Below are 27807 nucleotides of genomic sequence, written 5' to 3'. Positions count from 1 at the left end.
TGGGGCCCACTCTGGCATCCCAGTCATGCTCCAAGTCCCCATGGGATCAGGCTAAGTCGGGCGTCAGCTGAGGTCACATCTCTGTCCCCAAACCCCTTCTTCTGAGAGTTCTCCGCACCAGGGCCATCTCTCTACCATCCTTGCCTCGGCTCTGCTTCTAGGCACCACAGCCTACACAGACACCTTGATGCTCTGCGCCTGGTCCTTTGGCCAGCATCTTCTAGACCTTGCTAGAGAGCTGCATCCTCGGAGCTGCAGAAATGGCTCATCAGTTAAAGGCACTTGCTTGAAAAGCCTGCCACAGACCAGGCCAGGGTTCAATTCCCCAGTACCCGTGTAAAAGTCAAGTGCACAAAATGGTGCATGCATCTGGAGTTCATTTACCATGGCAAGAAGCCCTGGTATGCCCAATCTCTCTCTCTCTCTCTCCCCATCCCTCCCACCCTCACTGCTTGCAAATAAGCAAATGAAAATATCTCACAAAAATAAAATTCACACCTTTTCCAGACCTATTGGGTCAGAGTCTGTCTTTTAACACAACCCCCGTGGGATTGCCACAGCTGTTACCAGCCCACTGTGGGATATATACACCAACATGAGTGTTAACTGGGCCTGATGTACTTGGTCACTTTTGCCCTAGGTGGGCATGGATTCCATCACCCAGCTGAAAATCCCATATCCCTTGGTTGGAGGTCTGCGCACACATCTTCTGCCCTGCTTCTTCTTGTCCTCGAGGAAACTAGCCCCACGCTTGTCTTCAGTGAACACCTCTGCTCACAGGGACGCAGTCCACAGACACTTGGCTTCAAAGGACAAGGTTCCCAGCCTGGCCTGAGTCAGACATAGAGGAGAGGCAGTGATGCCTCTTTGGAGACCCTGATCCAGCCCATGGTGGGGTGGGTGGGGGGGGGGGTTGACCAAGTTGTGATAACACAATGGCAAACGTAACTATTTTCACTGAAATCTGCATAGATATACATATGATTCCACATTACAAAGACCACATGGTCCACACAATGAGACCCTAAATGAAGACAAGACTAGAAGAGACACATGTGCAATTGACGGTTTGCCAGGAGCTAATGAGCCCTGTGGGGAGAGTACAATAAAATAGGTATCTTCTCATGCTGCAGGTGAGTGTGGCGGACCCTTCTAGAAATGACACGCCAACATGTATCAGGAGCTGTAAGTGTGCCCTCTCCTTCTGACCTGGCCAACAATCTTGTCAGATCCCTGGCATCCTCTCTGGGCCACACCCTCCAGCCCACAGCCGAATCTTGTGATTCTCTATCTCCTGACATCTCCCACACTCTTCCACTTCTCCTGCACCACAGTCCCTGCATAGCAGGTCAGCAGAGCTTTCTAGAATGATGCAAATGTCCTTTCTGCCCCGCCCAATCCAGCCTACCCACATGTGGCTACAGAACATTAGGAATGGGGCGAAATATGTCCAAAGAACAACCTCTTCTATGTCCTCCTCTACCACAGCTGCCAAGATTCTACTACAGTGCAACACGTCCCTCCACCACCTCCATGGCTCCCGAGGCAGAGTCACAGCTGCCTCCATCTCCTGGGGACACTGAGTAGCTCAGCTCTCGGGGAGCCCACACAGTGTTGCACAGTCCAGATGGGACACAGAGGAGGGGAGCAGGCATGGCCCTCAGCAGAAGCCTAGGGAAGTATGCAAAAGTTGGCTGGTGTATAAAAATTGCCCCTTCCAGAGCACAGGTATCATGATGACACCACCCACCAGCAAGCCACAGAGTTCCCAGTGAAGTTGACATCCCAGAGGGGGTGGAGGGCCGGGAGGAAGGGACATGACCCATGTGCACTTCCTAGGAAGAAGAAAGTGAATGAGGCAGCTCTAGTGAGCTAGAACTCTTAAGAGCATTGAAAGGGAAAGAGTCAGGCTGGAGGGATGCCTTAATGGTTGGGGTGCTTGCCTGCAAAGTCAAAGGACCCAGGTTCAATACCCTAGGACCCACCTAAGCCAGATGCACAAGGTGGCGCATGGTTCTGGAGTTCCTTTGCAGCAGCTGAAGGCCCTGGCACACGCGTTATCTCCCCCCACCCACCCTCAAGTAAATAAAACAAATAAATAAAAATTTTTTTTAAGAAAAATGAAAGAGACCACATAAGCTGGTGTTCTTGACTCTTGGGTGGGCTAGAAGCAAGTCACTGCTCTCCATTTCCTATGCTTTGGGGTAGGAAGCATTGTGTTCTCAGTCTAGTTTAATAGAGAAAGGGGCCAGCCATCCTTTCAGCACAGAGGTCACCCACCCGTTCCACCCACTCAGCAGAAACATTCTCACGCTGGACAGATATTCACTTATCTCTGAAGGCCAGGCAGACTGTGACTCAGGTACCCCAGCCCAAGCAACTGGGAGTGACATGCCCCTTCCAACACAAAGCCAAGGTCACCAGCAGCAGGGAGATGGGGCTGTGTCTTTTAGCCTTTGCACCACAGGGTCATGTGCCCATTCAAAGTCAGAAGTGGAGGGTTTCCACCTTTAATCTTGACGAGCAGAGCATGCCAACTTTCCTCCCTGGCTCATCCAGAGACACGTCTGGCAGGATGCATTTATCAACACTTGCAAGTCTCAGACAATGCAGCTCTCACATGTGTCTTTACGCCTCCTGGAAGCAATGTATAAACAAGATAAGTAAGACCCAGAGAAGACAGTATCTGGGCTTGAGACATTAAAGTGCTTGCTCTGCAAGCAAGAGGACCTGAGTTCAATCCTCAGGAACCCATGTCTAAGGGGGAAAACAAAAAGCCAGACAATGGACAAACATGCTTGTAATCCCAATACTGGGGAGGCAGAGACAGATGGATCCCAATGGCCATCCAGTGTAGATTAATTGACAAGTGCCAGGCCAGTGAGAGACTCCCCCCAAAATATGAATGATGCCTAATGAACTTTTTGAAAACACAGCCTGGATACATTAGAGATGCACATCTTTGAAAAAATATTTGTTACTCTCTCCCTTTCCTCTATTCTCTTTTTCTCTCCTCTCCTACCTTATCTCCCTTCCCTTTCCTTTCTTTCAACAGCTTTTTATTGAGCGCTTACTACACAGCCAGCACCATGCTGGGGACCCACCCAGGGGGTGAAGAAAACAAACACAATTCCGTTGGCTTTTAAAGTTCAGTTTCCAGAAACGGGAGCAATCACGGAATTCCACAGATCTACTATGCTGGGAACACACTAGACGGCAGGACAGAGACTGTGGAGGGTAGCCACGCCTTAGGAACCAGGGTGTGAGAAAGTGAAGCCAGAGCTGAGACCCGAAGGAGGAGCCTGAGCCAGCCACCTGAAGACGTAAGCAAGAACATTCCCGATAGAACAGCATGCAGTGCAGGGATGGAGGAGAAGCTAGACAGCCTGAGGGGCTATGGTGGAGGCATTGACGGGGAGATGACTGTTGGCCAGGAGTTTCCATCACGGGACTAGGCATCGGGCAGTGGCTCAGGAGTGAGGCTGGAAATGTAAGCAGTAATTACACAGCATGAGGACCAATAGGCTAAAAGAGAGGTGTTCTGTCAACTATCTACCAAGGGACTCCCAGAAAGGTTTTTATTATTATTTATTTACTTATTTATTTGAGAGCGACAGACAGACAGAGAGAGAGAAGGTAGATAGAGAAAGAAAGAGAGAATGGGCATGCCAGGGCCTCCAGCCACTGCAAATGAACTCTAGACGCATGTGTCACCTTGTGCATCTGGCTTACATGGGTCCTGGGGAATCGAGCTTCAAACCGAGGTCCTTAGGCTTCACAGGCAAGCGCTTAACTGCCAAGCCAGCTCTCCAGCCCCCAGGGAAGGTTTTAAATGGGGACCTAAGACATAGCTTGGGTCTGTGTGGTGCACAGCCATAGCTCAGTTCAACACAGAGATTAGATAGGATCCAATCTTAATCCAGCTGGCCGGTGACATTCAGTCACTGGACAGTAAATGTCTCTAAACTCCATTGGAAGCTAAGGTTTACTAGCTGGCAATTCGGGAGGCAGCCACCTTTCAGAAAAAAAAAATAAAATAAAATAAAATAAAGGCAGACAGCGACAGCAACAGGCTGTGTGGGCAGAGCGCCAGACACAGCACGCCTGTGGGCAGATGGAAAAGTGTCCCAGAGACACCTCAACAGGGTCGTGGCTTATTGTAAATGTCGAGGCATTAAGAAAACACAATTACGCAGTTCCCTGATACTGCACGATGCCACCCTAGGCGGTCAGCCTTATCCCTCCCACTGAAAGAGCAGAGCCACCCCCAGAGGCACAGGGGAGGATTCGTCCATACGGAGCGGGTGGGTAACTGAGCCCTCTTGGTATTTTCCGGTTCTTGTCTCATTTAAAAAATCAAAGTCTGGCACTTGGCATCTGTAGCTAGATTTGGAAAGGGAACTCAGGCTACCTCTGCCAGGTGCCCACTCGTACATGATCACCTCATTTAATTTCGTAACCATACATTGCTGCTTCTATTTCAAAGATGAGAAAACTGAGGCCCAGAGATAAATAGCTTTCCAAAGGCTCTTTCTTCATCTTCAGGATCTTGTCTTGACACGCCCCCCCACACCGCCCCACTTGTGTCTATATGGAAAAAAAAAAAACCTTTAAGAAATTTATTTGCAAGCAGAGAGAGATAGACAGACAGAGATAATGGGTATATCAGGGCCTCTAGGGCCTCTAGCTGCTGCAAATGAACTCCGACATACGTGCCACTTTGTAAATCTGGCTTTATGTGGAAATTGGGGAATTGAATCCCAGGCGTTAGGTTTTGCAGGCATGCATCTTAACCCACTGAGCCATCTCTCCAGCACATCGCTGCCTTCCTTACTCATGCAGGTCCTACTTGCCTTCAGTGGAGGCAAATGTGCCCTCTCTCTGAAAAGTACTCTCTGTCTATCCCCAGCCTGGCCTGGTGGCCCCACAGTGGCCGGTGTGATGGTGTGATAGTACCTAATTCTTCCTCCTCGCATTTGAAATGGTCATGTCTCTTGTAAGACAGCAGCTCCCGCAGGGCAAAGACCATGTGTGACTCACCTGTCTGCTGCCTGGCCCTACCACAAAACCTTGCTCATGGTGGGTAGGGAATGGTCTTTGGATGCATGGATGGATGAGTGCGTGAGAAGTGCAGAAGTGAATTGACTCAAGAAGTGGCAAAGGGGCTGGAGAGATGATTTAGCAGTTAAGCGCTTGCCTGTGAAGCCTAAGGACCCTGGTTCGAGGCTCAATTCTCCAGGACCCACGTTAGCCAGATGCACAAGGGGGCATACATGTCTGGAGTTCTTTGCAGTGGCTGGAGGCCCTGGTGCACCCATTCTCTCTCTCTCTCTGCCTCTTTCTCTGTCTGTTGCTCTCAAATAAATAAATAAATAAATAAATAAATAAATAAATAAATAAAAAAGAAGTGGCAAAGCCAAGATTTGACCCCAGGCCAAAATGGCAAAAAAACAAAACAACAACAAAAAAAAAAAACCGTCTTAGCCAGTGTAAACCTGCAAGCTTTCTCTTGTGTGTATGTCTCACACAAACCGATCAAAAAGTGCAAGTGAGGACTGTTTATGACAAAATATCCTGAGGGCTTCATTCACTTCACTAAAAAGAGATTCCAACTCACCACCCCTGGGGAAACAGGACCGTGAGTGTGGCACAGGGCCAGCCACGCACACCGGCTCCTGCCGCAAGAGAATGCCGCCTCTGTGGGCAGTCTGGCGTAGCTCGCCTGCAAACCTGCTGTGAACATGACACTCTGCCTCTGCCAACTCAGTGTGCGGTTTAAAAAAAAAAAAACTCACCCTGACTGCTGCTACGCTGGACAGGGAGGAACTGTCCATAGATCCTGAATATCTGATAAAGACGCCAGACTTTAAGTTTTCCTGAGCGCAGTGACATTTGCAACTATGATGTCCCTAGTGGGGGGACCCTTACAGCCCAGCCTGTGGAATAGTCAGGAGACATGGCAGCTGTGGAGAAACAGGCTTGGAGGACATGGTGGCTGCCAGACTACTTCCTATGACACGCTCCTACCGCCTGGACTGAAATACAGAGGGAAGAAGAGCCACCAGTTCTGTCCCCTCGCCCCTGCCAGGACCACGGCAGGGACAGTTGCAAGAACGCCTCCTGCACAGAGGACATGTTCGTGGGCCTCTCGGGCTAGCTTCCGTTCCCACTCCCAATCCTCCCAGGACACTGGTACCAAGTGCCACCTGTGTGAGTCTTGTGAGTCCGAATGTGTAACTGGCCCCAACAGGCTCCCTATGGGAGCTTCAGTGAAAAGCAGGCGCCCCATGCTGTCTATTAAACACATAAAATAGCCGGGCATGGAGGCACATGCCTTTAATCCCAGCCCTCGGGAGGCAGAGGTAGGAGGACTGCCGTGAGTTTGAGGGCACCCTGAGATGACATATGAATTCCAGGTCAGCCTGGGCTGAAAAACCAAAAAAATAAAAATAAAAAAATAAAATAAAGACATAAAATGAAAGACTTTCTCTGAGGGCCTGGACGACCTGGGCAGCACTTGACAGAAGGACGAAGAAAAGGACAACTAATTGAATCAACTGGGGACATCACCATCAAGGCGAGACGTGCGGTGTGACCGTGTGAGGAAAGTGGGATGCAGAGAGGCGAAGTCACAGGTCCAAAGTCACCCAGAGAATGAGCCCACACACTTCCGCCAGACTCACGGACACACATGAGTCCACTGCCTGGCTTCCCATTATAAACTAACTTACGTGGGACTACAAAGAGGGCTCACTGGGTAAAAGCACTTACCAAACAAGTGTGAAGACTGCAGTTCGGATCCCCAGAACTCACGTTAAGCTGGACATGGTAGCATGAGTGTCTGGAATCCCAGCGTGCTCACTGCAAGATGGGAGGCAGAGACAGGAACACCTCCAGACACTCGAGGGCCAGCTAGCCTGCTGAACACGGCTGCTAACAAGAAAGCCTAAGCCTAACAACCTGGGTTCGATTCCCCAGTACCCACGTAAAGCCAGATGCACAAAGTGGTGCATGTGTCTAGAGTTTGTTTACAGTGGCTGGAGGCTCTAGTGTGCCCATTCTCTCTCTGTCTGTCTTTTGTCTCTCTCTCTCTCTCTCTCTCTCTCTCTGTTCCTCTCTGTGCTTGAAAAGAAAGGAAGGAAGGAAGGTAGGAGGGAGGGAGGGAGGGAGGGAGGGAGGAAGAAAATCAAGAACCCCTTCTTCAAATAAGAGGGACGTTCCCAACATCTGAGGCTGTCCCTAATCACCCCGCACACACGCGCTCCAGCATGTGCGCTCACACACACAAGTTAGTGTCCATCTCATGGGGATGTGAAGAACTGAAGAAGTGTGGGGGACCAGCGAAGACAGGAGGCTCCTGAAGTAATATATAAAAGTCCCGCTGAGTCGTCAGCAAATATTTGCAGAATAAAAGGGGCAACACTAAGACCCAGGGTCCGCCTTCCACACCAGAAAGCTCAGTCCGAATCAAAACACAGCACAGTACAACAATAAAATTTATGCATGAGATTGACCCCAGCGTATGCTACAGATCAGATTCATTGCCAACAAGTTCCTGAACTGTTCCCACAAACGAGGCCCAACTTTTGAGATCAGCGCACATTAATTAGATGTAGTGTGAAGGCAGGCACCGTAGCGCAAACGAGGCCTGAAGCTGGGGACCCCGGGCCCCAGAAGAGAAGACGCTTCAACAGCGAAAGCAAGGGGTAAGCGATGTCCCAACCTTGTACCCCTGTCCCCAGCATGAGAGGGAGTTCTGTGTGCATGTCACAGAGAGAAACAAGGACAAAATGCCAGCTCCTCTGCCACCTGCTATACCCTACTTCAGCATGGAGGCTTGTGTGCCTAGCAGAGTTCTCCAGTAGAGTTAACTAGACAATAGGTGGAATGAGCCTGAGACATGGTAATTAGTAAATAATTTGTGCTTATTTTTATCCTATCCCCACCCCCACACACAAAAAAGGAAAATCAGGGCTGGAGAGATGGCTTAGTGGTTAAGCGCTTGCCTGTGAAGCCTAAGAACCCCAGTTTGAGGTTCCATTCCCCAGGACCCACATTAGCCAGATGCACAAGGGGGCGTACGCATCTGGAATTCGTTTTCGGTGGCTGGAGGCCCTGGCACACCCATTTTTTTCTCTCTCTCTCTCTGCCTTTTTCTCTGTGTCTGTTGCTCTCAAATAAATAAATAATGAACAAAAAAATTTTTTAAATAAGGAAAATCAGTTCAAGATGGATGATAAAACACCCACTTTAAAAAAAACAAAAACCTTTTTCAAAAAATATACTTATTTGCAAGGAGAGAGAGAGAGAGAATGGGTGCGCCAGGGCCTCCAGCCATGGCAAATGAATGCCAGACACACGTGCCACCTTGTGCATCTGGTTTACATGGGACCTGGGGAATAGAATCCAGGTCATTAGGTTTTACAGGCAAGTGCCTTAACTGCTGAGCCATCTCTCCAGCCCTATAACACCCATTTTTACCCTCTCCACTCATTTATAAACCCCACTGGAAAGACAAAACTAAAATGATCCTGGGCTAAAGTAACAGACATGGTCTTGAACACTCATTTCCCAATCTCAGCAAAGTGCACTCTGGACCCAATCATGCTTCGTGATGGAGGCTTTCCTTGCATGGCAGGATACTTAGCATCCCTGCTAGGTGCCAGATGCCCTCAGAGTGGTCATTAATGGAGGATCCTTGGCCTGCAATGTTGGCGGGATAAACCCAAACATGATTTTAGAGGGAGCGGCAGGACTGTGAGGCTGGGCTTTCTGTCCATTGTCTCCGTCCTTGTCCCTCTCTGTCAGTAAATTCTGTCTCCTTATGTTTGACAGTCATCTTATGCACATAGTTCCAAACCCACATGGTAATTTCCTTCTCCAGCATAGCTTGGGAGAAACAATAAAACCATATGATCGGTAATTATTAACTCAATGAGTCATGATAAATTGTAATTTTATATCTTAGTGAAAAAAAATTGTATCACTCAGGATGATAAATTTTGATCAATTACCCTGGATCCTTAAAACTTGCTACTACTGTGCAACTGGGATTTCTGGCGCCTGCTAGAAATGAGCAAGAAGACTGTGATTTTGCAGCACTTCCTGTGGGGTTTCTGAGTTGTGCAACAGAATTACTAGAGCGCCTACTATGGGCTCGGTGCTCCAGACTCAGTCCTACGCCGAAGACTCAGCCACTCAGCAGGGAAGTTGTATTTGCCAGATGAAACACACTGTGTGGAGCTGTGATTTACTGGCTCAGAACACAGAGCAAGAACTAAACATAAAATTGTCTTGGGCAAGGATGTGGAGATGGCTCAGCGGGTAAAAGCACTTGCTAAATAAACATGAGGGTCTGAGAGAGCCCAAGTGCAATTTCCTAGCACCCATGGTTTTAAAAAAGAAAAAGAAAAAGCTGGGCATGGTTACAAACATCTGTCATGGCAGTCCTGAGAGAGGCAGAGACCGGAGAATTGCTGGGGCTCACTGGTCAGCCAGTCTGACAGAAAAAATAAAAATCAAAAAACCAAAAAGCAGCAGCTCTGGGTTCAGTGAGAGACTCCATCTTAGGGAGGGGGGGAGCCAGAAGAGCTACCAAGAAGGACACCTGACACCGTGCACACAACGCATGCGCATCTGCATACACACACACACACACACACACACACACACGTGTACTCGCCACACGAGCCGAAAATAGACTGCCTGGCCTGTGAGAACTGACGCTGCTGGGTATTAAAGGGATGGTGAGCTACATGATGAGGGGGGGTGTATTCAGGGGTGAAGGGTGTTCCAGGCAAGGGGGAACAGGCCCTGTAGAGGGGAGGCCTACCTGCAACTGAAACAGAGACATCTGTGTGCTGCAACGCAGCCTGCTGGAGTTTGAGTCGTAAAGTGCCTGGGGACCAGAGGGTGGGTGCAGCTGGAGAGAAGAACTCACGTTGTCAGATGCAGAGTCGTCTCCAAGACAGTCTCTTGTACTTCGGGCGATGGGAGAGTCTAATGGCTTGTGTTTGGCCTCCCCTGGGTGCCAGGGACACTCTGCTTCTCAAACGCTGGCCCAATAGAATCACTCAGAAGGCAGCTGAGACACAGACTGTCGGGCCCTATCCCTTGGCGAGGGGGGGGGGGGGGAGAACCCAAAGCCTAAACTGCTGACAAGAGAGTGCTGCTGATCTTGATCTTGGTGGTTTCAGAATTGCCCTGAGCCAGGAGTGGTGGTTCACACCTTTAATCCCAGCATTTGGGAGGCAGAGGTAGGAGGATCACCATGAGTTCCACGCCAGCCTAAGACTACTGAGTGAATTCCAGGCCAGCTTGGGCTACGGTGAGACCCTACCTCAGAAAACCAAAAGAAAAAACAAAAAAAGAATTGCCCTGATGAAACCACGTAGACATAGCCCAGGACTTGGGGGAATTTTCCCACCTTGAACAACTGGGATGTCCTGTTGGCCTGAGCTTGGAGACAAGTCAGGTGGCCTTCCCCACCACCCTCACAGGACCTGGGGAGAGTTGCCTTCGCGATGATTTCCCTGCAAACGCACTGTGAAATGGAGAGTTGCCCGTGGTAGATGTTTAGAAGGGAAGACTGGGGGACACAGGAGGCAACCGGGAGGAGAGGAAAGCATGCTTGCGCAGAGGAAGATGTCAGTCTGAAATGTGGTCCAGATCTGGAGCTGGGGTGCTCTTCAGTGGTGGCCCAGACAAGCAGGCACTGCCATACGTTGGCCCTGCCCACCATGCTCTGCAGTTGTTCTGGGTGAAGTTCTTAGAGAGCAGCTCTGGTGGGGCATATATGGCCCCAGCACCCTGCACTTCAGCAGTCAGGAGGCAGGTGGGGGGAGGGGAGCATCCCAGCAGCTGTTTCCAGGAGCACATCTGGGAAGAAACGTTTCCTAGCCCGCATGCACCTGAGAAAACCGAGGCCCTGACAGGCTCAGTGGTTAGCCCGACATCACTAGCCCAAGCCAGTGAGCGGCATAGCTGCCACGGAACGCAGTTTTCTCTGCCTCCACAACTCACTTTCTCTCCTAAAGGGAAGCAGGAGAGGCTTTGGTTAGAGAACCTTCTCTTTTCAGATGACTCTGACCAGTGGGGTGACTCAAAACTCACCAAAGTGCTGGGTCACAGTGGAGTGATCCGCACTAAGTGAGACATCTCTATCAGGAGCTCCAAGGCTCAGGGACCATTGCTGAAGAGGTGGTGGAAAGAATGTAAGAGCCAAAGGAAGGGGAGAAGTGCTTACAATACTGTCTTCCAGACACAAAGTGGACTAGATATTTATGACCTCAAAGTCTCTGATGCTACCTACACAAGATGTGCATAATAGGAGGGAAAGTGATGGCAACGAAACAGAAGAGAGACTAGTTGGAAAGAAGAAGAGATTCAGTGAAGAGGGATTCAGAAGGAAAACGGAGGTTGATGGGAGGGAATTATGACCTTGGTATATTATCTATAAGTATGGGAGTTGTCCAGTAGACACTATAAGCCTTATATTTGGCCAATCAGACAAAATGAACCGATGGGCGTAACAATGGCATGTCTGTTATGGGGGAAACCAACCACCCTCTAATGGGACTGGAGGCCTGCTCCATGGGAGGGAATACATCCCTAATACTGAAAACCTACAAAAGGGTTAGTCATGAGCCCTAGGAGTGTAATGTCTGCTGCTGTGTGGCTAAATGTAGATACTGTGCTCACCAAACTGCTCAGTAAGCACTTCTCTTAATGTTCACACCCATATATTAATGCTACTCTCACTTTTGGTTAGAGAAGCTCCTGTTTTCAGATGGCAGTGACCTTGGGATGACTCAGAGGGCACCATGGTGCTGAGAAGAAGTGACAGAGGAATGCTCAGCACTGAAATATCTCTATCACACCTTCCAAGGCTCAGGGTCCACTGTGGAAGAGGTGGCGGAAAGAATTTAAGAGCCAAAGGACACAGGGTAGGACTCTTTACAACATGCTCCTCCAGATGCAAAATGGCCTGGACATCCATAAACTCACAGTGCCTGACACTACCTACACAAGACCATCATAATCAGAGGAAAAAATCATGACATCAAAATAAAAGAGACACTGATTGAGAGGGGGGAAGGGATATAATGGAGAGTGGAGTGTCAAAGGAGAAAGCGGGGTGGGGGGGGAGGGAGGGCATTACCATGGGAGATTGTTTACAATCAGGGAAGTTGTCAATTAAAAAAATAAATAAAAGTATGGGAGTTGTCAAAAGCTTTTGAAAATAGAAATTCCGGGCCAGAGAACTGGCTCAGTGGTTAAGGTACTTGCCTGAAAAGCCTAATGACCCAGCTTCTATTCCCCAGGACCCATGCAAAGCCAGATGCACAACGTGGCACATGCATCTGGAGTTTGAAGCAGCTGAAGATCCTGGTGTGTCCCCATTCTCATTCATTCACTTTTTTCCTCTCTCCCTCGCTCTCTCCTTGTAAGTAAATAAACATATTTAAAAATTAAAGCAAGAGAGATCCAGGCCCTGCCCTTTTCAGGGCTAGGCAGGGCAGCAGTGTGGTGGCTCCACCTCAGCAGGTGTAGGGACTGTTTTAGCATTTTTACATGTGTGCATGCATGTGTGTGTGCATGCGTGTGTTCATGTGTAAGTGTGTAAGACAATCTCAGTTGGCATTCCTCAGAAATGCCGTCCATTTATTTTTTGAGACATGATCTCTCATTGGCCCGGAGCTCACCAATTAGGTGTGACTGGCTGGCCAATGGGCCCCACAGATCTGCCTATCTCTGTCATCCCCGCACTGATGTATGCCACCATGACTGGCTTTCTTGTTAATGAGTTCTTGGGATCTACCCCAGCTCCCCATGCTTGATAGGCAAGCATTTTACCAACTGAGCCATCTCCCCATCCTTGCTTTAGCATTTTTTTTTTAACTCTTGGTGTGCTATTCTTTGTGAAGGAAAAACATTTCTTGCTGCACTGTGCTCTGTGATCTTCAGCCTTCCAGGCAGCTCGGGGGTGGGGGAGGGGAGAGGGAGGGGAGCAGTGCTGATGTGTCATTTGGCAGATGAGATCACTGGACCATGGAAAAGCCCACCTGTATGGATGGGGAAAGGCAGCGCATAAACCCAGCTCTGCTGAGTTCCAGAACCAACCTATACTGTCCCCAGTCCAGCTCTACGAAACTGGGGAAGCCAAAAATATTACCCAAAGGAATTGCATGGGAATTGCAGGCAGCCACGTGTGCACAAAGCTTTCCACAGACCGTGTGCATGGATCATGTATACAGACCGCGTGTACAAAGCTCTCCACAGACCATGTACACAGATCCTGTGCACAAACCCAAGTGCCTCAGTCACTGCTGGCTGCTCTCTCAGCCATGCTCCACCCTCTGGCTCTGCTCAGGGGAGCTGATGGGGGAAAGCGCAGGCACCCAAAAGACCTGTGGCCCCTTGTCCTACCCTGGACTGCATGTTTTCACTCTTCAGCGTCTAGGATCCAAGCAGTGGCTGAGTTCCTCAAGCACAGGGGACGCCTGGCCAACCCCAAATTCATTCATTCATTCACTCATTCATTGAGCAAATAGCTCATTGAGCACCTATCTGCCAGGTCCACTCTGGGAATACAACAGACCCTCCCTTTACCCCAGGGGACTGCATCTCAAGAAGCCCAAAGGATGCAGGCAAACCCTACACATGCTGTTTTTTTTTTTCTTTACATATCTGTGAGAAAGTATAATTTATACATTTAACACAATAAATTAAGACTCTTGAATAATAATAACAATATAGAACAATTACCAAATATACTGCAATAAAAGTTTATTCCTAGAATTTTCTTTTTTAATATTTAATTATTTATTTGCAAGCAGTGTGAGACAGAGAGGAGAGAGAGAGAAAGAATGGGCACACCAGGGCCTCCTGCCCCTGCAAACAAACTCCAGATTCATGCACCACTTTGTGCATCTGGCTTTAAGTGGGTGCTGGGGCATCGAACTCAGGTCATGAGGCTTTGTAGGCAAGCGCCTTGACCACTGAGCCATCTCTCCAGCTCTGGTTCTAGAATTTTCTATTTAATTCTTTCAGCCCAGGTAAGTGAAATCAGACAGTGAAGTCTCAGGTATGGTAGGGAACACCATACGGAAGTAAAGCCAGAGGCGGTGGCTCCTGACCTCTCAGGTTTCTGCAGAGCTCCTTGCCATTGCTTGGGTATGGCTTCACTCTGACCTGCCCACAGAGTCCACAGGGCTGCAGTGGAGACTTGGCAATGTTAGGAGGTGGTGGAGCCTTTAAGATATTGGATCTAAGGGAAGGTAGGGAAGACCCTAGGTTGCTGAAGGCTTGAGATTGTTCTTGGGATGCTCAGAGGTTCTCAGGAGAGGGCAAGTATGAAAACAGCAAGCCAGACCCCTCCTAACCTTCTGCTCTTCGTTTGAGAAGCAGTCACTTGCTCTCCCACATCTGCTCCTGTCATTGCTGTTCAAGCCATGAGGTGATGCAACCAAGAAGCAGTGCTCGCTAGGCCTATTCTGTATCCTTTAACCTTTCAGCCTCGAAACTATACGCTAAATCCACCTTTCTTACACAGTCAGCCTGTCTCGGTTATTTTGTTACAGTAATGAAGAGCTGACTCATACACTCCTCAGAAGGCATCCTCCTGATGGAAGACCCTTCCATGTGTCACAGTTATAAAGGACATCCCAGCCTCCCAGTCTTTTTTTTTTTTTTTTTCATTATATCCACACCACACTGTCCTATGATGCAGATGGTCACCAGTTTGCTTCCTCTTTGCCCTCAAGAGAACAGAAACACAGATAACATGCTTAAAGTCACCCAGCAGACTGTGGTGAGCAGTGGCCAGCCTAGGCTGTGGCTCCTGATATGCAAAAGTGTAATTGTAGGAGGACCCTTCAGGACAGGTAGAGATGAGAAGTAGAGAAGAGCTTTCTATTAGACACCCAGGCCTTCTTCCAGAGCACCCTAAGTCCAGCCATCCCAGCTCACAAGCCACCTGATCCAAGGTTCCTTCCATAAAACCCATCACAGTTACCTTTTCCCTGCAGAAGGAAGCTGTGAATGTCTTGTCCCCAGAGAGACCATGAAGTCCTTGGGCACCTGAATTCCAGGCTAGGCAGTAACCATAACCCTCACTTCGTGGAGTTTTGCTAAAAAGAGACTCCAGTCACTCACTAACCAAGCTTTTCTAAAGTTCGCCATTTTTACACAATACTGTGCCCAGAGGGGTGTTGGATAGAAAGTGAAATCATTCACCCACCAGCACAATTTTTCTGAGCTGTGATGAGCAGGCACTGTGCCAGGTGCTGGGCAGGGTTCCCGTCTGCCAGGAGCCCACACAAAACTGACACAAACAGCCATGCTACCACTATACAGAGTGTGGCCCTTGGATCAGCCATAGTTTTGCCTGGTGGTGCTCATTAGGAATGCAAGTCCTCAGGGCTTCACACCAGACCAAATGAACTGAAACCTCTGGGAGTGTGGCCCATCTATTTTTAAAGGCTTATCAAGTGGTTATTAGTAGATACATAATTTTACACACATACACACACACACACACACACACACACACACACACACACACACAAAATACTTGGTCAGATCAGAAAGGCCTTCCTCCACTTCCCCATTTAAAATGACAAATCAAGGGCTGGAGAGATGGCTTAGCAGTTAAGCACTTGCCTGTGAAGCCTCAGGACCCCAGTTAAAGGCTCCATTCCCCAGGACCCACGTTAGCCAGATGCACAAGGGGGCGCACTTGTCTGGAGTTCATTTGCAGTGGCTGGAGGCCCTAGCATGCCCATTTTCTCCCCCCCCCCCGCCTCTTTCTCTCTGTCTGTCACTCTCAAATAAATAACTAAATAAATATAAACAAAAGAAAATTTAAATTACAAATCAACCCCAGACTTTGGCTCCCCTTAACTCTCTTCTCTACTTTGCATCCAAAATCCTAGTACCCTCAGTCACATATATATAAGCTTTGAAGTTAGTTGGACTGTTCACTACCATAGCATTGGTTGCCTAGCAAATACCCAGCACAAACCGTGGTCAATAAATATTTGTTGGTGACATGTCAGAATCCACACTGTATGAGTTCTTGGTAAAACTGCAGCAAGGGCTGGAGAGATGGCTTAGTGGTTAAGGCCCTTGCCTGCAAAGCTAAAGAACCTCAGTTCAATTTCCCAGGACCCACATAAGCCAGATGCACAAGGTGGTGCATGCATCTGGAGTTCATCTGCAGTGGCTGAAGGCCCTGGCATGCCCATTCTCTCTCTCTCTCCCCTGTATCTTTCTCTCTGTGTGTCAAATAAATAAATTAAAAATAAAATATTTTCTTTTAAAAAAAACCTGCAGTTAAAAAAAAACAACTTGCCAACTACAGAGTGCTCAGAGTGTACCAAGTTGGTCTTGAAGGATATTTCAACCAGGGATGATGGATACTCAGAACAGAGTCTCAGCCTCTTACTGAAACAGGTACCGGGTGGCTCCTGCCACCATCATAAAATTAGTCATATAATTGGTAGCTAGTCTGTGCCAAGAACTATCCTAGCCTACACCTTCACTTCCCTCTACCTTCCTGAACCTCTGAGGGAGGTGATGTCCTCAAGGAGGTACCAAGGCTCAGTGATATTAAATAGTTTGTCCTACCTACCTACAAAGACTGGTATGTAACATTTGCATCGTGTTGTATGAATCCACATCTCAGCAAACAAAGCAGGAGCTACAAATCATTTCCTCTGTGTCACAAAGCCACAAATGACAGTGTGAACCCAGGCTCCCCCATCTGGTCACCAGTCTGCCAAAGTTGGGTGGGAAGCCTCCCCAAACCTGGTGAAGTGCCTTTCAGAATCTGAGAGAAAGGAATTTATAGTCACCTCAGGAGAGAAGCCACAGGGCCCTCACCTCCTAAACCCCATCCTGCTCCCAAATCAGGATAGACTCTCGGGGCAAGAACAGAGAAATTTGGCTTCAGGCCTCAGCTGTGTTTTTCGCTTGCTGCATGACCCATGAGCACACTGCTCTATGACTCAGTTTCCCCTTCTATGAGGCAAAGAAGAAGGAGGGATCAATGGTTCCCATCATGGGATCCCAAATCCTCAGGGTCAGAGGGTTAGAAGCCCCTGTGTCCAGCAGGTACCTATTATGTACATGTATTTACATTATTTTGTATGTATGTAAATGTACGTATTATTTATTTATATTAGTTAAAAACCACACTGCCTCATATCTGGTGAGTGATTTTTCTAACCCGCGCTAACATTGTGATGGACACAATACGCAAGTCTGCCAATGCTAAAACAGAACCACCGCAGCTTTGTCGGTGTGTGTGTTTTCTCCACAAAAGACACCAAATAAACAGCCATGGCTCATGACTGCATGTAAGGAGGCTGGCTGGGAATCTGTGTAGAGGATTGCTAAGGGGACAGTCGCCAAGGGGATGGTCGCCAAGGGGACGGTCGCCAAGGGCCCTTCCAGGTCAACTGTCCCATGGTTGTCTGACACGGTTTGGGCAAATGCTTGCAAGACAAGCCTCTTGTTTTGGCTCCAGGAATAGAGTTTCCAATGGACTGTGTCCTGGCTCTGTCGTCCCGTGTGGTCACTACTGAACCTCAGGTCTCAGTTTATCCCCCCCCCCCCCCAGCTCTGAAGGTGACCAGCTCTAAGGGTGGAGACATTTTCTTCACTAACTCCTCGCCATCAGCTTCTGGTGTCAGAAAAGGGGATTTTTTTTTTTTTTTTTAAAAACCATAGCAGTGCTCATACCACAACCACCAACACTGAAAGAAAGCCACAGCCCACTTGGGATCTGCCACCAATGGGACTCTGGCCCCAAGCTGAGGCAGGTGCCCACTCCCCCCCACCCCACCCTCCACCACACACCTAGCCTAAAGGACTGAGTTGCAGCAGGTCTCACGTCCAAGCAGATACCCAGAGACTTTCCTCTCAAGCATCCTTCTGGGCTGGCTGGTTTCCATACCCTGAACACATCCCCACGTGTGAGGGGGCAAGGGTCCTAGGTCACAGAGAAACTCTAATCAGCAGTTTCTTACATCATCCCTTCTGGGCTCTCCCCACCAGTTTTGATCACTGTGGTTCTGATGCTGAGTCGGGTTTCCAAGCTACGGAATAAAGCTGGGGCATCTGTAGAGTCCTGCCTCCCAAAGCTCCCCCCACACACAGGTTCACAGAAACACCACCCCAAAGAGAGCTCTCCAGGCTAAGCAGCTCACCTACCTACCAAACCAGATTTTAAGTCACAAGTCCCTAATCCCACCCATGACACCAAACCAAAGGCTGAAACCTTTCGGTATTTTATTTTATTTGTTTTTCACTCTAGCTCAGGCTGACCTGGAATTCACCATGTAGTCTCAGGGTAGCCTCGAACTCACCGTGATCCTTCTACCTCTGTCTCCCCAGTGCTGGGATTAAAGGCATGCGCCACCACGCCCAGCTCCTTTCGGTATTTTAAAAACAAACATAACAAAACCAAGGAGGGGAGATGGCCAGTTACCCCTATAGTCAAGCTCTGCTCCCCATACACCACACTTGCTGCTTATAACCTATTTTCCCTGCGTCAGACTGGAATCCGCCTTCCCTCAAAGGTTCCAACCCCCTCTTGGCTTCTAACTTTGCACAGGTCAGCGCACAAAAGATAATCACCTCTACTCTCCTAGAGATGCGTGCAGTCCACCTCAGCCCCAGGACGTCCCCTCTCCCCCCCCCCCCCACCTCAACCCGACCCGGGCAGCCCAGACCACCGCCGCCCCACCCTATCACCTCACCCCGGGCGAACTGCTCTGGGCTCTGCTAGGAACCTCTCGCCTAAGACCTGAGGACGCACTTAGCCAGGCCCAGCCCCAGAGGCCCGGCGGTCGGCGCGGGACGACCCCTTCCCCCTTCCTTCCTTAGCATCCCCACCACCAGGAGCTGGAAGAAAAATCCGTGGGGAAGGGACTAACACCCCCCGTCCCCCCAGAAGGTCGGCAGATCTGGCCATCCGACTCGCACTCACCGCGCAGCGCCACGGAGCCCGCGCGTCTGCGCCAGGGCCGCGCGGGGAAAGTCACCCGCGCTGTTCAATCCGGGCTCCGAGTGACGAAAAGCCGCGCTCGGCTCCTATCGGAGCCCCGGACCGACTCACAGACCCGCGGGGCGCACGGACCATCTGGCTTTCTAAGTTTCAAAGTTCACTTCCCAGCGAGGGAAGAGGACCGGGGAGGGGAGGGGAGGATGGACAGAGCAGCGTCCCTGCTGCGCTCCGTGGAGAGCCCAGGTCCCACGCCGAGCGTCACGGCATCGTGGCGCGCGAGCCTCCAGTTCCTGGACGCACCCGGACGCAGCGGCGCCGAGGGGACTTGGCTGGGGTGTGGGGACTGCGATCTTGGGGGGGGGGGATAAGGGCAAGTGGGGTCCCTAGCTGCAGCCTCAATTTGGAGGGACGCCCAATCCCCGATTCCGAGAGGGGACCGGCCTTGACTGGCAGTGGCCAACACGGGAATCCGAGGCACACCCCCGCCCCCCGCCCCGGGCAGTGATGGCCAATTAGTAAATGGCCCAATTAGTACGCAGGGCCAAGAAATTAAAACCCCGACGCGCGCGCGAGGAGTGAGGACGACCCAGGGATGATGGGGATGGAATGGGGAGCGGAGGGCGGTGCGGAGCCCGTGGCTGTCCCCGAGTGTGACCGCAGGTGACTGGGTGGCCCATCAGGACGATGTGCATCTGAGGTTCTAAGGTTCCTCGTCCAGAGGGGCGGCCGTGTGTGTGTGTGTGTGTGTGTGTGTGTGTGTGTGTGTGTGTGTCTGGCAATGTGTGTGCACTTGTGGGCTATTGTGAGTGTGTGCTTGTGACTGTTCGAGACTTCTTTGTGTGGCTGTTCCCAGTTGTCACTGGGTGTGACAGCGGATAGGGCCATGTAACGGGTGCCAAGCAGGGTCGTGTGTGTGGATGGGTGACTTGTACGTGGCGGTGTGGCTGTGTGCGTGGGCAAAGAGGCTGCGTGTCGCGTCTCAACGCCTATCGGGGTGGCTTGCGTGGGACGGCGCCGACTGTGAGCGGGTTGCGCGCCTGTCTGTGCGGTGGTGTTAGTGGTGGGTCACTGGGCGTCAGCTTGTGAATGAGTGCGAGGCGTGGGTGCGTGTGTTACGGTGTCGTCGTGCGGGTGGCTGTCTGGGATGGGGAGGGTGACTTCTGCCTGGGATCCGGAACAACTCAGGGTGTGCGTGTGGGGGTGGGTGGACGGGGGTGGGTGACCTCGAGGGGAGCGATGCGAGCCACACGTGCCCGTCGGTGGGGTTGACAAGTGCATGTTCACCCCCCCCACACACACACCCATACCATGTGCGCCCCCGAGTGCCAGCCTGGGCAGTCGCCGCCGGGTGACTCTGTGCGCCCCGGATTCCAGCCCGGGACCTTGGAGCCCGAGGCCTGGGTCGCTTGCACCCCCCGGTTCTCCCCTCACCCTCTCGTCACCCCAGCCTACCTTGCTGCAGTGGTAGTAGTCCAAGTGCGCCAGGCCGGCCGGCTCGGGCCCGGGCCGCGCGCCCACCGCGGGCGCCGAGGGGTACAGGCGGACGTCCATGGCGGGCGGGCGGGCGCGGCGGCGGCGGCGGCTCCCGCGGGCAGTGCCTGGGCGGGCGGCGGTGGGAGCCCAGTGCGAGCGTGGGGGGCGGGGCTTCGGTCTCGGGTCCCGCCCCCGGCCCCGCCCTCCCCGCCCGCGCGCGCTATTGTTCCTGCCTCGGGCGCCGCGGGCGGGGGCGAAGGGGACTTGGGTCCCCCTGGGCGCCCGGGGTCTCCGGTCCCGGGTCCTGTCTCCGCGCGGTCTCCGCTCAGCCTTCCTCCCTATGTGAGTTCCGCGCCTGTCGAGGTGGATCTTTCCTGTCCCGCCTTCCCGGACGCCACCCTTCTTGCAGAAATGGGACAGCTCACGGGCCCGAATTCTCGGGGCGACGTCAGATCCCACTAGCTGGGGCGGGAAGGGGAGAAGAAGGAAGGTGATGACCCGAGCACTTGCGAAGATGGGTACTTCCTTACCTGGGGCACTGACTGGGCCCAGCGACTGATGCTGGTCTTAGGATAGCTCCTCTCCCTCCACCTGTCCAGCTGAGTTACCCCTCCAGGACGACCCCCAGGGGGATCCGAGAGCAGAAACTCATTTTATACATAGGGAACCCCTGGCAACGACCGGCAGTATCAGCAACCGAGAGGACCCAGAATTGAAAGCGCTCGGACAAGTGAGAAAGGACCCCACTCTCTAATGACAGAGACTGAGACGTGAGCGAGGGGTGAAGCAGGGTCCTTCTCCCTAACTCTTCGGAGAGTTCCTGGCTGTTGGACTGCTGTTTCCTTCGCCCCTTTTCATGCAGCGTTTACAGGAGCAGTCTGGGCTCCCTCATCTCCCACTCAAAGCTCCGCCTACTGCTTTTCTTCCTGGGTGGCCCTGGAGTAGCCTGGACGCTTGCCTGGGAAGGGGACAGAAGTCAGAAAGGGGTTCTTGCGAGGCACTGGGGACACGTTATGTCGTTTTGGAGAAATGGCTTGAGCTCCCAGCTGCCCCTAGGGCTTTGCTAGTCCGAGTTTAGAGCTAGGATCACTCTTTGTAACCTTTAAAATCCAGGAACGCGCTCTAGGGGTGGGAAACAGTCTTTCAGTGAAGGTTTGAAAACAACAGAGGGAAATTACAACTCGAAAAGGAAAGAACTTCTAAGTCTCAGTAGTTATTGTTTCTAGAAATAGAGAGTCCCACTTTATCAAAAGAAATTTCCCACTGGCCCCTTCTCCCATCCGGATGACCCCACTAGCCCAGCAATGCTCATTGCAAAAACAAAAAAAGGAGAAATCTCTCTCTTTCTCTGTCTGTCTCTGTCTCTCTGTCTCTCTCTCTCTCTCTCTCTCACACACACAGAGAGACTTCAGTGCTTTGGTATATAAATCAAGTTGTTCTCTGCACAAGGGGCTGTTTCTGAGTTCTCTCATTTTGTTCTATTAGGCTGCTTTCTTCATTGTGCCATTATCTTTATCATAAATCCTCATATCCCATAGGATAAGTCCACCCACTTTGTTCTTCAAGACTGCCTTGATCTCTGCACTTGGATAGCAATCTTAAAATCAACTTGTTTGCTTACACACACAGAGAGAGACGCCTGGGATTTTCATTGTGATTACATTACATCTTTAGAGCAGTTTGATTAAAGTTGATATTTCCATGTGAATTATTTTTATCCATGAACATGGTATGTCCACTTATGTAAGATTTCTTTAATAATTCTCTCAGCACTGTTTTATAGTTTTGCACATAAATATCTGTCACATCTTTTGTGACATTTACACCCGGGTGTTTTATGGTGTTGATGCTATTATACATGATTTGTCTCCCATGTATTGCTAGTGGTTTTACAGCTCCACAAATCCTAGGAACCTCCTCCCAAGAAGTGGCGTCTGATCACCTCCCCTTAACAAAGGTTGATTTTGGTGAGTAGAGTTAAATAACTAGGGTGGCAGGAGTGACGCTGAATGACTCGTGAGGCAAGGTCACAAAAGCTGATGCAGCCTCTGCCTGGCTTCGTCTCCAGAACCTTCTTTGGAGTTCTAAGCTACCGTGGAAGAAATCTTGGGCTCCCACGCTAACCCACTCAGAGAAACCCCATGTGCACACCCTAAAACTAAGTGAAGAGGGGTTGGTGCTTAGCTGGTCCTCAGCTGAGCCAAACCCTACTGCTCCAATCTTCCCATTGCTTGACCTACAACCACATGAAAACCCTGAAAAGTACACAGCTGAGCCCCCTGAGAATGCAAAATGCACAGCAACTGTGACAGATTAAAAAGTGCTTATTTTTATTTTTGTTTTTTTTTTTTGTTTGTTTTCGAGGTAGGGCCTCACTCTAGCTCAGGCTGACCTGGAACTCACTCGATAGCCCCAGGATGGCCTCAAACTCACAGTGATCCTCCTACTTCAACCTCCCCAGAGTTGAGATTAAAGGTGAGAGTGTCACCATGCCCGGCTTATTGTTATTTTAAATTGTGAAATTTTGAGATTGTTTCTCAACAATACAGACCTGGGATATATTAGAAATAAAGTCTTATATAATGTCTTTATACCCAGCAACACTACGATACTCACTTATTAATTCTAATCATTTGTAGATTATTTTCTTTAAAAATTCATTTTCTGGCCTGGAGAGATGGCTTAGGGGTTAAACACTTGCCTATGAAGCCTAAGGACCCTGGTTCAAGGCTCGATTCCCCAGGACCCACATAAGCCAGATGCACAAGGTGGTGCAGGCATTTGGAGTTCCTTTGCAATAGCTGAAGGCCCTGGTGCACCCATTCTCCCCGCCCCTCTGTCTCTGTCTCTCTCTCTCTCATATAAATAAATAAAATCTTTTAAAAAATTAGTTTTCTGTCTCATCTGTGAAAAGGTTCCCCCTCCTGCTGTTTTTTTGGTTTTCCAAAGTAGCGTCTGGCTCTAGCCCAGGCTGATCTGGAATTCACTATGTTGTCTCAGGTTGTCCCCAAACTCACAGTGATTTAAGCCTCCTACCTCTGCATCCCTTTGAGTGCTGGGATAAAGCCATGCACCAACCATACCCAGCTTTGTTTTCCCTTTTCTAAAAAATGGTTTTGGGCTGGAGAGATGGCTTAGCGGTTAAGCGCTTGCCTGTGAAGCCTAAGGACCCCGGTTCGAGTCTCAGTTCCCCAGGTCCCACGTTAGCCAGATGCACAAGGGGGCGCACGCATCTGGAGTTCGTTTGCAGAGGCTGGAAGCCCTGGTGCACCCATTCTCTCTCTCTCCCTCTATCTGTCTTTCTCTCTGTGTCTGTCGCTCTCAAATAAATAAAAAAAAATTTAAAAAATGGTTTTATTTATTATTTATGTAGTTGAGTGGGAGTGGAGAATGGGCAGGCCAGGGCCTCCAGCCACTGCAAATGAATTCCAGCTGCATGTTCCCCCTTGTGTATCTAGCTTATGTGGGTCCTGGGGAATCAAACCTGGGTCTTTAGGCTTCCCAGGCAAACGTCTTAACTGCTAAGCCATTTCCCCAGCCCTGTTTTCCCTTTTTAACCCTCATATGTTTTGTTTCTTTTTCTTACCTTGTTTCACTGGCCAGTATCACTAACACAACCTTGGAAAGAAGAAATAATAGCAGACGTCTTTATTTCTTTCCTGACTACATGAGGAATATTGGTATCTTACCACTCATTTATCTCATGTTGTTCTATTATGTATGATGTAAACACCTCTGTTGTAGGTGTAGGGGAGTTCAGGAAATAAAAGTGCTATGCTCATTTACAGATAGGAAAAATTAGGAGCATGAGGAATGCTTAACACCCCAGAGCTAATAGCAGGTCTGAAGTAGACCCAAGCTTGGAAGCTCTCACCCGCAGCCCTCCCCACTCCCACATTCCCACTAGTCTTGGCCTCACTAACTCTGGCCAAAGCTGTAAAACAATGTTTAGAGTTTAGAGGCCCATGTGCGCTCAGCTGTCACTCACTGGCTTTCCTGGACTCAGCCAGCAACAGCAATCATCAATCTTGCCAGTCCCCTATGTCCACCCAACCCCTCACCTGATAAAAGAATTGTCACCAATAAGGCAGGTGCAAAGTCTGATGTAAAATCTACTAGGGAAGTCATGCAGGTCCTAAAGCTTGGTTTTTGCCCTGTCATGTTGCCAGTTGATCTGTGTGAACTTGTTGGGAGTGGGTGTTTACTGTCTGAGGAATTTCTGGGGCCCTTTACCTGAGCCAATAGCACGCCAACCTGTCCATTATTTCTGACAAGTGGCCGTTCATAATATCTGCTGCTGCACAAAAGGTGAAATGGCCCAATGCATGTGGCAGAGACTCTGGGACGAGGCGATTTGTCCAGGCCCCCACACAGGACAGGAACCCAAGATGAGATCTCAGTGCTCTGCATTCCAATCCTGAGCTCTGCTCCACCAAGTCACTGTACCTCTTTGAGCCTCAGCTTCCATTTCTGAAAAACCATGTGTAATGCTGCATGGTACTATGTGCTGGTCACAGAGGGAGAGAAATCAAAAAGTCTACATGTGAATGAGCCACAGTCAGAAAAGGAATCAGGGGCTGGAGGGATGGTTTAGCGGTTAAGGCATTTGCCTGCAAAGCCAAAGGACCCAGGTTTGATTCCCCAGGACCATGTTAGCCAGATGCACAAGGGGGCACATGTGCCTGAAGTTCGTTTGTAGCGGCTGGAGGCCCTGGTGTGCTCATTTTCTCTCTCTCTCTCTCTCTCTCTCTCTCTCTGCCCCCTCCCTCTTTCTCTGTCAATAAATAAATAAAAATAAAAATAGTTTAAAAAGAAAAGGAATCGGGGCTGGAGGGATGGCTTAGCAGTTAAGACATTTGCCTGCAAAGCCAAAGGACCCAGGTTTGATTCTCCAGGACCCACATAAGCCAGATGCACAAGAGGGCACATGTGTCTGGAGTTCGTTTGCAGTGGCTGGAGGCCCTGGTGCACCCATTTATTCTCTCTCTCTCTCTTCCTCTTTGTCAAATAAATAAATAAAAATAAAATATTTTTTTAAAGAAAAGGAATCAGAAATGACTTCATGTTGCTAGCTAGGGGGAAATGGAACGAAGCTTTAGTATCAGCCACGTGTTACTGACTGCCAGGCACGTGTTGGCACACTGAGCAGCCCTGACGATTTACTTCCTCTGTGGATCTTGACAGTGAAGGAGAAGCTACTTTTATCTCTGCTTCAAACGTGGAGATGAAGCCCAGAACCACCAAGCCACTTCTCAGTGCCTGTCATAGCAGGATGTGCAACTAACTTGTTCACTACACCTCATTGTGTGTCTGTGATCTTTCTGATCATAGATGATTTCAAGTTAAGATAGAAGGAAAACCCTGTTAATGTTTTATTGGAATTATACTCAATTATAAAATTAACTTAGGGAGGAGAGAAATGTTCAGTATATAAAAAGTAGTTTAACTTTTACAACTCTATTAATATATAAGAATATTATTAAAGTAAGTATTGTTTATCTTGCATCCAGAAAACTTACCACTGAAAAGTATTTATTCTATTTTTCCTACGAATTCTCTCTTAGTTATTGTATGATCATGTGATCTCCAGAAAGTTTGATTCTGCTATTTATTTGTTTGTTTGTTTGTTTGTTTACAAGCAGAGTAAGACAGAGAGAGGGGAGGCAGACAGAGACAAAGACAGAGAGAATGGGCATGCCAGAGCTTCCAAGCCCCTACAAATGAACTCCAGATGCATGTGCCACTTTGTGCATCTGGCTTTACATGGGTACTGGGGAATTGAACCCTGGTCATTAGGCTTTGTAGGAAAGCGCTTTAACTACTAAGCCATGTCTCCAGCCTGATTCTGTGCTTCTTTTCTAATCATTTTATCACTTGAACTTTCCACTTACCGCTTGCTCAGAATGTGTGTGTGTGTGTGTGTGTGTGTATGTATGTGTATGGTATAATATGATGTTTTGATACATGTATACATTTCCCAATGATTACATCAAACGAAACTAAGTAATCTTTATCTTTTCTTCTTTCATTGTCCAACACCTCTAGAATCAGTGGTAATTAGAACTGGTGACAGTTATTCTTGTCTGTTTATCTAACGAATAGACTTCTTAGACTTCATGTTGTTATTAAGGTAGCTGCTAATTTGAAGTTTTTCAGTAATTATCAATTGATAAAGTTTCTTTTCAGTCCAGTCTACTAAGACATTTATTCTAGTGTGATCCAGATATAGTTTAAAACCTTTTTTGGAACTTCTACTAAAATAATCATCTGAGTTTTATCTTTTAATATTATGTAGTACATTAATAGATAATATTGAACCTGTTCAGCCTGTTGAATTACTGAGATAACTTTGGAAACCTCTATATGATCATGGCTTATTTTTTAATATGCTGCTAATTTCAACTTGCATCTATGTCAATAATTGAAATTGATCTATAACTCCTTTGTGCCAATTTTGCCAAACTACTGGTTTTGCTTACTGAGGTAGAGAAGAATTTTGACAACAGATTTCACTTCTTAAACTTTAATTGAATCATTATATTTTTATGTTATTCAGTAAATTTTGATAAGTTATGTTTATCTAGAAAGTTTTAAATTTTCCTTATTTCAAATGTTCTTTGAATTTCAAATAGATCATTGTAAAATGTTTTATAGTTTTAGAGACTCTATTATGTCTGCTTTTTCCTTATTTTCTTAATGAAGTATACTCAAAGCTTGTCAATATAATTATGGCATATTTTATGCTACATGTGTATTTTCTTTTTTAAAAAATATTTTATTTATTTACTTGAAGCAGAGAGAGATAGAGCAGAGACCCAAAGCCTCCAACTGCTGCAATCAGGCTCCAGGTGCATGTACCTTGTGCTTCTGGCTTTACGTGGGTAAGGCTCTTCAGGCAAGAACCTTAACCACTGAGCAATCTCTCCAGTCCTGCATGTGTATTTTCTATAGTAAAATTCTTTCCAATTTTTTTTAAAAGTATTTGAGAGAGTGAGTAAGAAAGAAAGGGGCAGAGAGAGAGAGAGAATGGGTTCACCAGAGCCTCTAGCCACTGCAAACAAACTCCAGCCACATGCGCCACCTTGTGCATCTGGCTTCCAAATTTTTATAGCAAGTGGGTAAAATACAAATATTTTATTTCTGTGAATGTGTGTGTGTGTGTGTGTGTGTGTGTGTGTGTGTGTGTAAAGGCATGTACATGCTGCAGTACACAAGTCAAGGTTATAAGACAACCTTGGGGTGTTGGTTCTCTCTTTCCACCTTATATGAGATAAGGTCTCTTTTTTTTATTCTCTTGTTTGTCAGTCTGTTTGTTTTATCTC

The 27807-nt window shown here is 48.8% G+C and overlaps 1 protein-coding gene across 3 annotated transcripts in view; it reads right to left on the bottom strand.

The window, feature by feature from the left end:
• Tox2 (TOX high mobility group box family member 2) overlaps positions 1 to 20563 on the bottom strand; it is a 145874-nt gene extending 125311 nt beyond the window's left edge. For 2 of the 3 annotated variants that reach the window (XM_004669294.2, XM_045156899.1), the window contains exon 1: positions 20465 to 20563. In XM_004669294.2, the coding sequence (XP_004669351.2) occupies positions 20465 to 20563 (99 nt within the window). Of the gene's footprint in view, positions 1 to 18994; positions 19095 to 20464 lie in introns of those variants that run through there. The other variant, XM_045156898.1, reaches the window with a different exon arrangement.
• Between the last annotated feature and the right edge of the window lie 7244 nt (positions 20564 to 27807).

This window comes from Jaculus jaculus, chromosome 8 (genome assembly GCF_020740685.1).
Source record: "Jaculus jaculus isolate mJacJac1 chromosome 8, mJacJac1.mat.Y.cur, whole genome shotgun sequence".
Taxonomy (NCBI): domain Eukaryota; kingdom Metazoa; phylum Chordata; class Mammalia; order Rodentia; family Dipodidae; genus Jaculus; species Jaculus jaculus.
Note: the sequence above shows the minus strand (reverse complement) of the source record. Positions and strands in the feature narration are given on the sequence as shown.